We start from the raw sequence: 17549 nt of genomic DNA on the forward strand, positions 1-17549 counted from the left end.
TCATTTGCATGTCTAAGCAAGATGAAGTAGTATTGGTGCAATAATTCGAGTTCTTAAAATCTTTAAAATGTTGGCAGGAAAAAGTAGTATTTCCTTATGAGGTAGTAATTTTAACAAATCTTGGTGCTTAGTAATGAAATGATTTGTGATTTCTCTGGTTTCTCCTCCTCCAGGGCAAACTGTACAGCTGCAGTGATAGTTCCAAGCAGACAGAGACAGACTGCAAGTGAGTTCATCATCCCTGTTTGGCCTTTCATATCAACTGTATTTGATGTAAAAAGCGCATTATCATTTGTGTATTTCAACACACACAACCTTCTTCTTTGAATAGGGGAAGTTTTATAACTTACAAGGATGGAGAGGTATCACAACCAATGATCCAGCCTCGAAAATGGGAGAACAGTAAATTTGATTTTGATAATGTCCTCACTGCCATGATGGCCCTCTTCACTGTTTCAACCTTTGAAGGTTGGCCAGAGTGAGTACACAGTGCAATCTTCATGCAATCGTCTTGTGTTTTTTAGGGGGGGTTGCATGTTTAAATGTGTACCTTATCTTAGTTCAACCTGATTTTTAAACAGGAAATTTTCATAACTGATAGCCATTGAAGCATTCTTAAGACTGGTTCAGGGTGCCAAAACCTGAAATCATCTTACCGATAGTTGCTGACCCATGCTTCTAGTTGACAGCTGTAGCATGCAAGTGGAAGCTCAGGATGTATCACTGAAAAATGCAGGCAGTATTTTTGAGCTTTGTTACTTTTCATGCTTACTGTGGAAAGCTGGTAACAAAGGCTATACAGCTCACACTAGAACTCCTATTCTGGTTGATGTCAGCCCTGGGAAATGATAGAGCCACTCCTCGCTGCTGTATATGCAGTTAGGGCCATTTGAAAATGCCCTTAGTATTTCTCTGGGGTTCTGTCTTTTTTTTTTCTAGACTGCTGTACCGATCCATTGATTCCCATATGGAAGATGTGGGCCCTATCTATAACCACAGGGTGGAGATCTCAATTTTCTTTATTATCTACATCATTATCATCGCTTTCTTCATGATGAACATCTTCGTTGGTTTCGTCATCGTCACTTTTCAGGAGCAAGGAGAACAAGAGTACAAGAACTGTGAGCTGGATAAGAACCAGGTAATAAACGAGCATAACATGATTAATGGAGTAAACATATTAAGTGGTACAATGGCTATCAAATAGAAACCCTCTAATTCATGAAATTATTACTCATTTTGAGAGATATGCAAATCCATATTTTGATGCCACATGTCTCTATCAAGCACAATATTGCTATTGCAGTAATTTTCATCGAGGATATAATGGGTTTTTTTATATTTTTAATTATTACACATTACTAATATTTCTATACTGCCCTATTTGTCAAACAAAAACAGTCAAGGCAATAAAACTAAAATAAATAATAAGCTCATCACAACAAATAACAGCCCATGTGTAGCCATTAAAAACATGGGGAGGGGAATAACACATGTAAAACAATGTAAAAGACCCAAGAAACCCAAGAGTGGATATGACAATCCCACCACCCACTGTGGTGATAGTTCTTCTATCCACCAATTGTCCACTACTTGTCAGTCTGCCTCCATGAAATCCCTACAGTTCACTAAAGTATAATTTCTGCCATCAGAATCAACTGATTTCAATTCCTCTAAGTTGTTATTTGTATAATCGGTTTAATGTTAGTACAATGCAAATATAGTGATATGGTGATAATTGTGGTTCCACTAAACAAATAATATATTGCTAGCTGTACCCGACCATGCGTTGCTGTGGCCCAGTCTGGTGAAATTGAAAAGAAAAGAGAAAGAGCAGTGCCGGACAAGTCCGGGCAGGGCGTGAGTCTATGGGAGCCCGGGGCTTGGGCTGGGCCTACCTCCTTGCCTGCCTCCTCCCTCCCTCCCCTGGGGCCATGTCCCGCCCCTCTCCTCGGCCTGGATTTCCCTACCAGCCCTGTCACCCATTTCCTGCTCTTCTTCTTCCAGTTCTGCTCTGGAGGGAGGGAGGCTCGATTGGGGGCAACCAGCCTCCGGCTCTGGCAAGATGGTGGCAATGCTGGGGGGGGGGCTCTTCTTTTGGAAGAAGGGAGGTTGGCAAGAGAGGTATCTTGGTCCCAGAGACAGGGTCAGGGACAACACACACCTATTAAGCCACACTCTCTCACTGCCCATACTACATTGGTCCCAGCATCCGTGACCATAAAACCTCTGGTAAGCTGCCACCTCCCAAACAGCCACAGTTTATGACACAATATATCTCTGCAGAACTATGGGCTTATCTATCACTTCATCATGGATCAGGGCCCAGCGAAGACCTGCCTCCATGGTTCCCCCTCTCTCCTACCAATGGCCAGTTAGGGAGAGGTATGTGTGGCCTCCATCGCTGCTGGATCAAATGTCTGTGATGAAGTGGATGGACGTCCAGCCGGTGCCATCTAGCAACTTCTCCATGTGGTCCCTGCAACCCCGATATAGGGTGGTATCACCCTTCATGAGATGGTGGTGCGCAAAGAAATCTAGAAGCAGGGAGCCACCCTTGCCATCAAGCGACGAAACTCTTGCTTGTCCACCTTTTGTAAGGGCTCATCATTGAGAACCATCATCTGTCCCAGGAGTGTGTCCACTTCTTGAGGTTGGCATTATTTCCTGGATAATGGACTGGTTGGATCTTCTTGCGGTCCAAGGTACTCTCAGGATTTTCCTCCTGCACCAGAGTTCAAAAGCATCTATCTTCCTTTGCTCAGCCTTCCTTATGGTCCAGCTCTCCATAGGTTACTATGGGGAATACCATTGCTTTGACTATGCGAACCTTTGTTGCCAATGTGATGTCTCTGCTCTTCACTATTTTATCAAGGTTGGCCATTGCTCTCCTCCCAAGAAGTAAACGTCTTCTGATTTCCTGTGTGCAAACTGCATCTGCAGGGATCTTCGCACCTAGAAATATAAAGTCTGTCACTGCCTCCATGTTTTCTCCCTCTATTTGCCAGTTATCAATAGGTGTAGTTGCCATGATCTTGGTTTTCTTGATGTTTAACTGCAACCCAGCTTTTGCACTTTCTTCTTTCACTTTGGTGATAAGGCTCCTTAGCTCTTCCTCGCTTTCGGCCATCAGAGTGGTATCATCTGCATACCTAAGGTTGTTAATGTTTTTTCCAGCAATTTTAACTCCAGCCTTGGAATCGTCAAGCCCTGCACATCGCATGATGTGTTCTGCGTACAAGTTGAATAGGGAGGGTGAAAGTATGCAGCCCTGCCATACTCCTTTCCCAATCTTGAGCCAGTCTGTTGTTCTGTGATCTGTTCTTACTGTGGCTACTTGGTCTTTATACAGATATCTCATGAGACAGACAAGGTGACTTGGTATCCCCATACCACCAAGAACATGCCATAGTTTATTGTGATCCACACAGTCGAAGGCTTTAGAATAGTCAATAAAGCAGAAGTAGATGTTTTTCTGAAACTCCCTGGCTTCCTGCATTATCCAGCGGATATTGGCAATTTGGTCTCTCGTTCCTCTGCCTTTTCTGAACCCAGCTTGGACATCTGGCAACTCTCGCTCCATGTATTGCTGGAGTCTGCCTTGCAGGATCTTGAGCATTACCTTACTGGCATGGGAAATAAGTGCCACTGTATGAAAGTTTGAGCATTCTTTAGTGTTTCCATTTTTTGGTATGGGTATATAAATTGATTTTTTCCAATCTGATGGCCAATCTTGTGCTTTCCATATTTGCTGGCATATGGCATGCATCACCTTGACAGCATCACCTTCCAAGTACCAAGTACTAAGAAGCAGTTATGGCACTGAGATATAGAACACGGAACTAGCCAGCACACAATCTTTTTCTCTCAAATGCCCGGACAACACAGAAAAATGATGGAGCTCGTCCTGGTATATATAGACCAGTTTTACAAAAAGACATGTGATCCTTCTTTCTTCTTCTGATTCGCTCTGGGAAGGCTAATGGGGGGGGGGGACCTGTGCGTATGACTGCTCTTATCACGTGGCAGCCGGATGCAGCAGAAGATCACCCGCTTGTGGTTCATAATGGCTGAACCTTCAGCTGCCACCCCATTCAGTCCATTTCCGGAAGGTCCAGATTGCCGGAATTCCCCATACCCAGCACCTCAAAACGGAATTGTGCACACCCCTATTTTATATCATTCAAAGCCAGTAGATATTTTTCAAAGGTAATCCTATATATTTCATTTTGTAGTAGTGAAGCTGAGGCATAAATGACCAGCACAGAAGATAACACATTTCCAAATATGTAATTTTAAAAGTTCACTTTTAGCCATCACAGCCACCTGAGGTACAAACACAATGTAAAATCAAGACACATTCCAAGGGACAGGGATGATGTTGGAAAGGGGAGGGGGGAGAATGTAACTGAGGAAAAGAGGGGTAATGCAATTGGACTAAGTTGGAATTCAGCAGATGGCAACTGTACTAGGATTCACTGGATTGAATCCAAGACAAACTAGGACTTCTCTTTTTGCCATCTAGCCCATTATTGAGTTCAAGACAGTGCTGAAAGATATCAGTTGCTTCTTTGATATTAGGTGACCAAAAGCAAATAGAACTATCATCAGGATATGTGGCACCATACTATAAAGTTTTAAAAGATCTGTACAAGCCCTAACATTAAAACCGACACTATGATTCTGTTGTTTGTCCATTCAAACCCAGGGCCTTGAATGTGCTGCCACCAAAAATAAAAATAATTTGCTACTTTTTGGAAATAGATTTTTCAAAGAAAGCAAAATTGATAATTTTCTTCATCTCTGTATGCAATGTTCTTTTTTAAATCTGCTCTAAGGAAGAACAGCTTCTATTTTGGAATTTTCTAGCTACATCTAACCCATTGTATTTGAGTCTCCTTCAGGAGAGATAAAGCGGGATATAAATAAATATAATAATAAATATAATAATAATAATAATAATAATAATAATAATAATAATAATAATAATAATAATAATAATAATTTTTCTTAACAGCGTCAATGTGTAGAATATGCCTTAAAGGCCCGTCCCCTTCGAAGGTACATTCCCAAAAACCAGTACCAGTATAAAGTGTGGTATGTGGTGAACTCCACCTATTTTGAATACCTGATGTTCATCCTCATCCTGTTGAACACTATCTGCCTCGCTATGCAGGTAAGTCAGAAGTTAGAAAATACTGTGTTGTGATTTAGTGGTTCTTAGCCTTTTCCTTTTCATGGAAAATATATTTTGTTGCTGCAGAATCCCAAGACTTAACTCAAACTTTAAAATCCTAATGTGCATCAAATATTTATTGAAAGTTGCCCATCAAGTCATCAAATTTGGAGAGAAGGGGGAAATAAGTAAATGCATACATTTCTATTATAATATTGTATTGGAATGACTCAATTTTTTTAAAAAAGAAACAGCAATAGTGGTAGTAGTGGTGGTAATACTACTACTATCTGGGATGACTGTTGGGATCACGTGACAAAAGCCAATTAAAAGGCTTACTAGTTGAGCCTGCATGTAAGCAGCTAATGAAACATACATTTTCTACATTGTCCAGATTTCTTTTTCTCCTGCTGCTGATGCCTAATAGTTTGTCCCTTCTGTAAATCATTTGGCACCAAATCACCTTAGAAATGTGCCAGTGGCATCACTTGGGTTGGTGTCATCCCATTGCAGTAACTCATGGTGCCACTCCCCAGGTGAGCTGCCACCTCACAAATTTGGTGAATGGGATCTGCTGGTGGAAGGAGAGAGCTGGTCTTGGTTGCCTCCTCCTCTTGCCCATACCATTGCCCTTGTGCCTGGCCTGTCTTGCCATCTCTTCTCCGATTCCCTGTGCATTCTTCTATGGAAGAGGAGAGATCCATAGCTGCCATAATGATGTCTCTCTTCCCTGACCCAGCCAACATCTCTGCCAGACATGAAAGGGGCAGCCTGGCAAAAGCAGCACCCCACTCCCACCAGCAGCCACAGCAGACAACAGAGATGCCTAGCCGCACAGTGGAACTACCACAAAGCAAACAATGCACAGGCCCAACTTACCAGGCTTTGCCTTGGCTCCTATCGCTTAGCTGCTCTGCTGCAAGAAAGAGATGGGCTGAACAGTCATTGAGCCTTTTCTTATATACATAATACTAAAAGAAGCAATATTAAAATACAAACAACCATTCAGCTAAAATACCAAGTTAATGGTGTGCACATGATCTCAAGCAATAAAGTCTCATGACTTGATGAAGTGCATTTTAGTTGTACTCTAAATTTTTAAAAAGGGACAACTACAAAGGAAATTCTATAGCTGGCATGCCACTACTGAGAAGGCCATGTTTTGTATCAACATAAATCTACTTCAAGGATTACAAGCAGAGTCTCTCTGACTAATATTAAAGCACAGCTTCAGTGATCTGAGCCTGGTAGTTCACAGCTATGCTTTAAAGATCACTATCACATAATCCCATTTAGCTGCTCCACTTAACAATATGCCAGGTACACTCTGCTTAACTATGGCTTCCAGACAATCTTTAAGGGAGAATGCAATGTAGTAATCCAATTATAAGGTTATTAGCATATGGATAACATAAGGCATTTTGTCCTAGTCAGGGCACAGTTACAGCTAACAGATATATTGAAATTCAGCATATGCATCCTTAATCACTGAGGCTATCAGGGCTTATAGCTCTGAATTGAGAAGGATCCAGAAACTACATCATTGACCTTGGAATAACTCCAGGCTGCCTCCCTAATTTCTGAATGTGTGAATCATTTGGAGACAAATCATTTAGTTTGTTAGCCTTTATCTAGTCTAGTTCATCTCCAGACTATCAGATGTGACAGACTGTGAAAAAAACTCTTAAATGTACCAGTGACCACTGCCAATTTATGCCAAATTACTACCATATTCATTTTCTTTCTTGAAAAGAAAGGCTAGCATCTGGTGTCTTACAACATGGCACAAGTCCAAAGACCAGCCTTTGTTTGACCCTGTCTGTAGCCACTTGTCCAACAGTTGCAAAGCTTCTCATTCAAACAAAATGGAGAGGTGGAGTCTAGTGTCAGCAGGATATTGATGACACTCAGCTCTAAATCCTTGTATGACCTTTTTAACAAGATGGGTGAGAGACAAGAACTTGGTTTCTCTCTAATATAAACACTGAAGGTAAGAGTGAAATCAGAGCAATACACTTTTTCCAACTCCTAGTCCACAGAGTTGTTCTAGCTGGACACAGAAGTCAATGATGTTGGATGCTTTGGAGAGATTTGGAAGACTCAGTAGGACAGCACTGTGCTATCTCTACACTGGTTTTCAACCAAAGTATTAAGTTAAGGTGACCAAAGGTGTTTGGTTGAAGTCATATTGAAATGAGCTTAGAGAAGGTGATGATGACGATGATGAATGATCCTGCCTTGGTATATATGGCTATTTTATAGATTAAGAAAGATTGTACATCTTGTATATTTGAAATGAGCTGTATGAATTCTGGAAGCCCCATCCAGACTGTGATAGCTAATAGTATCTTTAAATTACAATAGATAGAAAACCATGTTAAAAGATCTGATGTGGATAAGACATAAAATGTTTCTTTAGTTAAATATAAAGTAATCACAAACAAATAAGACTGTGGGCATAAAGAAAAATTATCAGTAGTAGAAATGTGAACATATATGTAATGCAAACAATTTATTTTTCAAAGTATAAAGTGGCATGACTTATTTTTCAGCACTATGGTCAGAGCTGCCTCTTCAAAGAAGCAATGAACATTCTCAATATGCTCTTCACTGGCCTCTTCACCGTTGAGATGGTTCTGAAATTAATTGCCTTCAAACCCAAGGTAGGTATTATTGATCAAGATATATCTCTGGGCACCAATAGGAGGACAGGAGGATATGAAAATAACAAATAAACCCAGCTCTACCATACATTCTATTTCATCATCTACTCAGAAAATGGACTTGAACAGTTGTTGTCTGGACTGGAGTCTCAATCTGTGTTTGGAGGCACTTACCACTCTTAAGTTGATTTACAAAGAAAACATGCGCTTTGAAACACATATTCATAATAATTCTCATGCTATTAATTTGAGATGCAAAGTTATTCAATACCACATACGACTGTGCTTAAAATTGAGAGCAACCATAAAGTGACATTTCCTTTAGACATCTCAGGGTTGAGAATTGTATCCATCACCTTGAATGGTCATATCACCCTTATTCCCACTCTTAATTCACTGGACCCAGATGATTCATTGGATTGAAATTTTGAATCCTCAAAAGCTTTAGAATTACAAAATGCTCCCTTTAATTGTCACAGTTAAGCATTTTGTCATATTGAATTTTTCTGGTTACTCATTTTTATAGGATCTGAAGGATCCTAATAATTGTATGCAGAAGAAAAATGCTACCACATGGTGATTTCTCAAACTCTGACATAGTTTTATGAGTTAGAATTTAATTTCAATACTATTAATAGCATTGGTCGGAAATTGATAAGAGAGGATTGTTCACTGAGTCCATAACTAAAGATTATCCAGTATGCTGTAAACATAGCTGAAAGCTTGATATGAGTTGCCATTTCAGCTCAGAATTCTATAATTTTTCTTCTTTTATGCTTGGATAGACATTGGTTAAACACTGACCTGTGCTTAACCCAAGAGTAGACTTTATTGTTTGTGTTGCTCTGAAAGATGTGTCAGTATTATCAGGAGTGATTTTGGATTGTGGAGTTAACAATTGCCCTATATGAGCACAATAAGTAGACCCTGAAAGCTACAACTGCCTTGTATACATTCTTTTTATTTTGTGGATTCTTAAAGTCTTCTGATGATCTAGTCCAGGCCTGTGCAAACTGCAGCCTTCCAGCTGTTTTGGACTTCAGCTCCCACAATTCCTAACAGCCTACCGGTCGAGCCTGTATGACTACATATGTTCCCCGACACACAGTGTGTCATGTAAAGTAATGCATACTGGGACAGGAAAATACTGCCTTCACATATGTCATGATGGGGGTTTAGATGGTTGTGACTGAAAACAGAGACAGAGATTGTGGTGAACATCTCAATGAATATATTTAATTATGTTCATCATCTTTGAAAAAAGGTGAATACAAATACAGATATGATTAACTACAACATTCACACTGGCCTCCAACTGACAAGAGTTCTTCTCTCACCCTGGACTTCCACAGATATATATATAAACCTTCCTTGCTTAGTTTCTCCATACCTCACAACCTCTCAGGATGTCTGCCATAGATGTGGGTGAAACGTCAGGAGAGAATACTTCTGGAACATGGCCATACAGCCTGAAAGACATACAACAACCCTGTGATCCCAGCCATGAAAGCCTTCGACAACACATTAAATATCTCTCCTTTCCCGTGTGCTTATCCAGAGTATGCTTTCCCAGAAACACACAGACTTCAGCTCTGAGGGATATACTTAACTAGAAAATTGTGATCCATCAAATGAAGCCATGAGCCAAAGATGTACACTTCAAATAATCCTAAAGATTTCTGAGTCTAGAATTTGTTAAGAGTACCAGGAATTAACTAAGCTAATAGTACTTCTGCACAAAAGTCACCCACCAAATATCACTGGTCTTAGCTTTCCTCGTGCAATGTAGTTAAGCCCCTTTTAACAAAAAAAGTAGCTCTGCATATCTGGGAACATGACAATACACACTAGACTATGATAGCCAGGTGCCAAAGTTAATGCACAGTTTGAGAAGTTTGTTTGCATCATCCTATGTTGAATAGTTATAGCTTTGGCTGCATCATTATAACATTAGACTTAGAGCATCTGTCTTTATGAGGAGATGCACCATATTGTATTTAAGTTCATGTGTACATGAAGCATGGTGAGTGGAAGCTACAAAATCCTCTGCAACTTAACCAGCACAGCCTTTTAAAAAGGAAAACTTTATTTTTCACCTCTTCATTTCATTTGGATGTTCATGCCATATGGATTACTATTAACTCAACAACTCAGTGGCTTTCTTCAAGACAAAGGTTGACAAAAAGCTTTACAGCTGAACATTTTACCTACCCAAAGTGTTTTCTTTCATAGATAAAACAGAATTTTCAAGTAACTCATAGAATCGTAGAGTTGGAAGAGACCTCATGGGCCATCCAGTCCAACCCCCTGCAAGAAGCAGGAAAATCTCATTCAAAGCACCCCCGACAGATGGCCATCCAGCCTCTGCTTAAAAGCCTCCAAAGAAGGAGCCTCCATCACAGTCCGGGGCAGAGAGTTCCACTGCCAAACAGCTCTCACAGTGAGAAAGTTCTTCCTGATGTTCAGGTGGAATCTCCTTTCCTGTAGTTTGAAGCCATTGTTCCGTGTCCTAGTTTCCAGGGCAGCAGAAAACAAGCTTGCTCCCTCCTCCCTATGACTTCCCCTCACATATTTGTACAACTGCAATATCAATCACAGATAAGAAGAGTTAATTAAATTATTTAGAGCAGGGGTTCTCCAACTTTTTCAGCCATTGAACCCTTTTTAAAGCAAAAGTTTCTCATGGAGCCCCATGAAATGTTTATCTATTACATTACATTACATTATAAATAATATATATATATCAGGCATGGGCAAACCTTTTGACTCATTGCACTTTAAAATTTACTGGGCTGGGCCAGTGGCAGATGGATGGAAAGTGTTTGTGTGAACCAATTAAAAAAAAAACAAATTCCTATGCACACTGCACATATCTCATTTGTAGTGCAAAAAAAGGAAAGATCAATACAATATTTAAAATGAAAACAGTTTCAACCAACATAAACTTAATAGTATTTCAGTGGAAGACCCCAGGGGCCATCCAGTCCAACCCCCTTCTGCCATGCAGTAAAAACACAATGAAAGCACCACCAACAGATGGCTACCCAGCCTGTAGTAGTAGTAGTAGTAGTAATAGTAATAGTAATAGTAATAATAATAATAATATCAGAAACCCCAGGGATCATCCAGTACAACCCCCTTCTGCCATGCTGAAAAAACACAATCAAAGCACCCCTGAGTAGTGGGAGGGAGAAAAGCGAGGAGAAAGGATCTGGGCAGTGGGGAAGGCGAGGGAAAAGGTTTTTGGCAGAAAGGGAGGAGGGGGAGAAAGCTTTTGGCAGCAAGGGGGGGCGGAGAGAGGGGGAGGAGAAGGCAAGAAAGGAGGAAAGTGCAGAGCCTTTCAGTTTGCTTCACGGGGTCCCAAGGGCTCCACAGAGCACACCTTAAGAATGGCTGTTTTAGAGGAACAATTTGGAGAGACTACCAATTACAGATGTTTGCTTACTGTATTAACAAAAAAGAATAAGGGGGGAGAGATTGCCGCAAGTAATTGTGGAATTTTGAGTTGTAAAATGTGTTTTGCTGAAACATGACTAGATTGAATGCATTAACTGAAATAGAATATTTTCATTGGATACTGCCTGAAACAGGGCACATAGTCTTTTGAAATATCTGCAACATTCTCCTGGTCATACAGTGCCTTGAGAAACAATTGTGGCAGTAGCCCAACAGAATTTTAGCTGATGTGTATATGTAATGGAGACAAAAGTGTGCACACCAGTAGCACAGCGGGTTAAATCGCTGAGCTGCTGAACTTGCTGACTGAAAGGTCGGCAGTCCGAATCGAGGGAGTGGAGTGAGCTCCCGCTGTTAGCTCCAGCTTCTGGCAACCTAGCAGTTCGAAAACATGCAAATGTGAGTAGATCAATACTCACATTTACACATGACCTACCACTTCGGCGGGAAGGTAACGGCACTCCACGTAGTCATGCCAGCCACATGACCTTGGAGGTGTCTATGGACAACTCCAGCTCTTCAGCTTAGAAATGGACATGAGCACCAACCCCGAGAGTCGGACATGACTAGACTTAATGTCAGGGGAAAACCTCTACCTTTACCTATGTTTACAGCAAAACAAATGAAACCTTTACCATTAATGAAACAAATACTAATTTTATAGAAAAACTAGCTGTGCCTGGCCACGTGTTGCTGTGGTTTATGGGAATCCTTTGTTGGCCAGGTGGAATAGCAGTGCAGAGGCGGTTCTACCACTAGGCAAACTAGGCATTTGCCTGTGGCGCCAAGTTGTTGGGGGCGCCATTGAGGCAACTCCTGTCTACTGCGGCAGAAAGGAGCCAAGGAAGACAATATGGTTTTTGGGAAGCCTGTGAACTAAGTTTTGCTTATCTTACCTAACTTGGGTGAATTAATTTAATGCATACACACTTATATAATTGAATGTTCATTTTCTACTGTTACTTTTTAATTTATGGAGCTTGTTTTAATTCATTGGTGAGCCACTTTTGGCCCCATTTATGAGAAAGGAGGGAAATTGTTAAATATGTCCTAGTGCCTTCATTTATAAGTAAATTTTCCCAAGGATTAAAGTTTTAACACCTGTATGCAACTAGTTTAGCAGAGATATAGAATCTACACTTTCTAATGGATGTGCAAGGCAGAGATGGCAGTAATGAATGTCCAGCACTTCTGGAAAATGTCAGTTTGAGAAAATCTGACATACAATGTCAGAAATAGTTGTACTGATTCAGACTACTGGGTCATCCAACTCAGCCTCCTCCTCTGTAGGAAGTCTAGGAAGCAAGGCAAGTGGGGCTTCCTCCCTGGGGGCATCCTTGGTTGGGGGGTGTTAGTTGGCCCTGATTGCTTCCTGTCTGGATTTCCCATTTTCAGAGTGTTGTTTATTTAGGCTTTTCCTTAATCCCGCCTTATTATCAAACATTTTTGCTTATCCAACACTTTTATTTTTCAGTGATTGGTTTTTTCTTTGGGGGGGGGCAAAATTTCTGTTCGCCTACACTTGAAAATTACCTTGGACCGGCTCTGAATAGCAGTTAATAGCCTTGCAACCTCAAAGTCTGGCCATTTTCTTCTTATGGGAATACTTGTTTGGTGAGCTGGAATACAATGGAATAAGCTTGCTGCTTGGAAGGCTGGGTATTTGCGTTCTAGGGGAATGGTTTTTTGGGCTGGTGGTGCAGCGTGTTAAAGCACTGAGCTGCTGAACTTGTGGACCAAAAGGTCGCAGGTTCAAATCTGGGGAGCGAAGTGAGCGCCCACTGTTAGCCTCAGCTTCTGCCAACCTAGCTGTTCGAAAACATGCAAATGTGAGTAGATCAATAGGTACCAATCCGGTGGGAAGGTAATGATGCTTCATGCAGTCATGCCAGCCACATGACCTCAGAGGTGTCTACAGACCATGCCAGTTCTTCAGCTTAGAAATGGAGATGAGCACCAACCCCCAGAGTCAGACATGACTGGACATTAAGTCAGGGGAAAACATCTACCTTTACCTAAGAATTGCAATGAATAGCCTCACTACTTCAAAGCCTGGCTGCTTGCTACCTAGGGGAATCTTTGGTTGGTCAGCTTCAGTAGTACAGAGTAGTATTGTTGCTTCAAAGCCTGGACGCCTTCTACCAAGGTTAATCCTTTGTTGGTCTGGTTAAATTGTTCTGAACAGCCTTGCAGCTTCAATGTTATACCTAGGGAAATTCTTGTTTGGTTGGCCAGGTTGAAAAACAATGAATAGTCTCGGTGCGGCAAGTATGAATGCTGCAATTAGTCACCTTGATTAGCATTCAATGGCCTTGCACCTGGCTGCTTCCTCCCTGGGGGAATCCTTTGTTGGGAAGTGTTAGGTGGATCTGGTTGTTTCCTTTCTGGAATTTCCCTCTTTTCAGAGTGTTGCTCTTTATTTACTGTACTGATTATAGAGATTATATTGTTCTGTATTATTATACCACAATAATTATTATATATTATATTTATAATATTATATTATCTGCTTCAAATTGGATTATATGAGGCCCCTTCTACACAGATGTGTAAAATCCACACTGAACTGTATTATATGGCAGTGTGGACTCAAGATAATCCAGTTCAAAGCAGATACTGTGGATTATGTGCGTTGGCATTTTGGGTTATATAGCTGTGTGGAAGGGCCTTGAGTCTACACTGCCATATAATCCAGTTCAAATCAGATAATCTATATTTTATAGGCAGTGTAGAAGAGGCCTAAGTAAAGTCTGCCTGTTGCCTGGGCACCATTGTGGCTGCGGGGGTTGCTATGACATGAAGGGGTGGGGCCTAAAGCCGGTGGGGCCTACCCTTCTGACTGGCAGCCAGGGAGAGAACGGCGTGTGTGAGGAGGGAGGGAAGCCCCTCCAAGAAGAACAGCCCTGGCAGCTGGCTCTTGCTCTGCCTGCTCTTCTTCACATGCCAGGCTCTTCTGTCAGCTGTAAATACAATTGCCCCCCTCAGGGCAAGTGCAGAGAGTGAAGGGAAAAGAGGGGACCGTACCATTCCAGCCAAAAACGGAGGAGGAAAAGTGGAAAATAGAAATAGGTCAATCAGTTTAGGGGTGGGTGCGTGAAGGACATACCTTGGATGTGTTTGTGTATTGTGGCCAAATTTGGTAGCATTTGGTCCAGTGGTTTTGTTGTTAACTCGGTCCTAATTATGTACGTTACATTTAGATAGATAGATAGATAGATAGATAGATAGATAGATAGATAGATAGATAGATAGATAGATATAGTTTGGAGGAGACGTGGAAAGCAATGAGAGCTGCTAATCAAATATCTATTATACATAAATATTAGTAGCAGCATTAGGGACAAATATGACTAAGCCCAGTCGTTTTCTAAGAAAACTGAACTAAATTATTTCCACTTGTAAATTAAATCCTGCAATTCACATCAGGGCTATTATAAGTGAGTCTTTACTTTATATAGCAGAAGGACTGAAGTGACTAGCTTGTGTGGAAAAAAGCCCCATGGGAATCAGCTGTTGCTTTAGATTAGCAGAGTCAACTACTTGCCTTCTCTGCTCTGACCAGTCATCAGTATTTTGCATCTGAATTCCAAAATATTTAATGCAAAAAAAGTTTAATGTCATTCCCATTTAATGGCTATATGCATTTCTTCAGAGCTTTTGACAATGCCAGAACTTGGTGTAATTATAGTTTATATTTAGATTGCTATGAAACAATATGTCCCAAATACAAATAGTAAATTATTGCAACCCCACCTTGCCTGAGATAAAAGCAGCTTTATCAGCTTATAGAAGCAGCAGCATTTTATGATTTGGCTGACAAAAGATAGCACATGAAATTTTTAAGAAATAGATTAAATAAAACATTCTGGTTGCAGGAACTGGTTTACAGAATTGGACTTGTTCTCCACATCTAACTTGAATAGTGGATAGAAATATGTGGAGGATGGCAAAATTGGTTGGGTAGTTACTTAGTAGTAGATTGCTGTGTATATAAAAGAAGATAAAAATCACATTTTCTATTCCCCTACCATTGTCTTTGACTCCACCTGTCTCTGGAATGCACCCCCCAGAGACCTTTTCCACTCTGGCATAAACATTCTGAGTATTTCACTTGTATCATTCCGTAAGCCATCTCAAGCAATCTATTTTGCTCGAGTATTAGTTCTTCAGGAATGGTACATCTTGTTTCCTTCTACCTTCTATTGCTGTTGTACCCCAATATGATTAATTTGTAGAGGATTGGTGTTTGTTGTGATAAATGTTTCTCCAGCTTAATGAAGCAAGAAGTGCACACATGTGCAACACTGAGGATGCAAATAGCCTCACTGATGTCAAATTCTTTTTTATATTGAATATAGTTCAAAGACAATTGATCTAATAAATGTAGTAGCTGACCACATGTGTGTTTGACCCTTTGTGACTTATAAAAGAGCTGTAAAGAGATTGCTAGGCAAGTGAATAATACTTTTGAACCTTTCTTTGCACTGACATGCAGTCTTATGTTTAAAAGTTACAGTGGCAAGGCTCTTTTTCTCCTTCCCAAAGTGGGCGCTAACGCCCCCTGGTGGACGCTGCAGCAATCCAGGGGAGCGGTGCTGGCCACAGGTACATATATATTTCTGTTTAATTGCTATTAAAAATTTTAAAAAATTAATTTCCAGGGTGCTGAGTAATATTTTTTGGGAACCACTGTTCTAAATCCAGTGAAGCTGTTGAAGTAATCTATCAATCATGGTGTCTGTCTACAGACAACACCTGCTCTTCGGCTTAGAAATTGAGATGAGCACCAACCCCCCTAGACTTACTATCAGGGGAAAACCTCTACCTTTGCCTATGTTTACAACAAAACAAATGAAACCTTTACCTTTACTTATGGACCAGATAGTGTAGCTTAAGCAAAACAGAGGTAGTCTCAGTCCATCAAAGCAGATCAAGTAATAAGAATACAAGGAACAGTTTGAATTACAGGTGGGATATAAATACATACATAAAATAACAGTAAAAGCCAGTTTTTTCTTAAATGATGAAGGATGAGTAAGTGGTCCTCTATGTGTTGTTGGTGTACAGCCTAAGCTGAAATAGGAAGAAATACAAAAAAGGCAGAAGAAATAAACAGTTTGGTCTTGATAAAACAATTCTGTAGTTAAACAGCTGCCAGAGGTGGAGATTACAAAAAATGAATCTAGGATTTAACTATATGCCAAGTGCATGCTTTATCCTGTAATCCCTTCATTGCTGCTGGGTAACATAACATAAAAACCTGTCTTTTTGTACATCAAGTGAGAATTTTAAGGGCACAGAGACATAGCCAGTAACAAAACTGCATATTCTGATCAATTCTGCACAGAGAAGTACATATAGAACTGTGCTATCCAAGCCCAGTGGAATCCCAGTCTTGTGCTCTGGGCTTCCCTTATTAGTCACATGCCTTCTCATTATTAGAGAATATAACCTTTCAGAAAAGAACCAAAAACAATTTAGAGTAGAATCTCCTTTTGTAATAAACAACCAAATATAATTATGCTAAGCAATGGTTTCAGTTGTTAGACTGAATAACCTGCAATCTTCGATCTGTCAGGAAAACAGAGATTTGCCAGTGCATAAAAACAGCAGTTTTCAAAGTGTTTTTTTATTGTCCAAAAATACTCTCCCATAAAACAACTTGTTTCATATCATGCTCTCAAGAGACAAAATGAAATAGACTTTGATGGAAATAACATATTTTATTCACTCACAATTTTCATGTATTCAGCATATACAGATTGTCATATCCAACAGTCCTTCTCAGCCAGACAAGTCAATCACTAGTCCCATCATGACATGTAGGTCTTCAAAACTCTCTCAGCAGAGGCTTTGTCAAAATATCCACCGCCATCTTTTTGGTTGGGCAATAGGTCATCTTGATCATCCCCTCTTCCATGAGTTTATGTACGTTGTAATATTTGATCCTGATGTGCTTTGTCCATAACATCATCTTCTTGCTTTCACTGAATTTCATACAGCTCTGATTATCTTCATGAACTTTTTATCAATTACAAAATCAGTCAGCAGCTGGTCAATCCATATCAACTCTTTTGTTGTGCGTAATGCTGCAATATATTCTGTTTCTGCAGTAGATTGAGCCACTATTTCTTGCTTCCGATTTGCCACAAAATAGGTCCATTTTCATATAAAAACAGGAATCTGCATTGGTTTAGCAAATCAACTATGGATTACTATTTGCTGGTAGTATTAATTTTAATTCCATGGTCTTT

At 40.4% G+C, this 17549-nt stretch overlaps 1 protein-coding gene across 23 annotated transcripts in view; it reads left to right on the forward strand.

The window, feature by feature from the left end:
• Nucleotides 1-17549, forward strand: part of cacna1c (calcium voltage-gated channel subunit alpha1 C) — a 650264-nt gene that overhangs the window by 538894 nt on the left and 93821 nt on the right. For all 23 annotated transcript variants that reach the window (XM_062981179.1, XM_062981177.1, XM_062981163.1 and 20 more), the window contains 5 exons: nucleotides 174-226; nucleotides 332-478; nucleotides 940-1141; nucleotides 5018-5176; nucleotides 7729-7839. In XM_062981179.1, coding sequence (XP_062837249.1) covers nucleotides 174-226; nucleotides 332-478; nucleotides 940-1141; nucleotides 5018-5176; nucleotides 7729-7839 — 672 coding nt within the window. The remainder of the gene's footprint in view (nucleotides 1-173; nucleotides 227-331; nucleotides 479-939; nucleotides 1142-5017; nucleotides 5177-7728; nucleotides 7840-17549) is intronic.

Source organism: Anolis carolinensis, chromosome 5, assembly GCF_035594765.1.
Source record: "Anolis carolinensis isolate JA03-04 chromosome 5, rAnoCar3.1.pri, whole genome shotgun sequence".
NCBI classification, from domain to species: domain Eukaryota; kingdom Metazoa; phylum Chordata; class Lepidosauria; order Squamata; family Dactyloidae; genus Anolis; species Anolis carolinensis.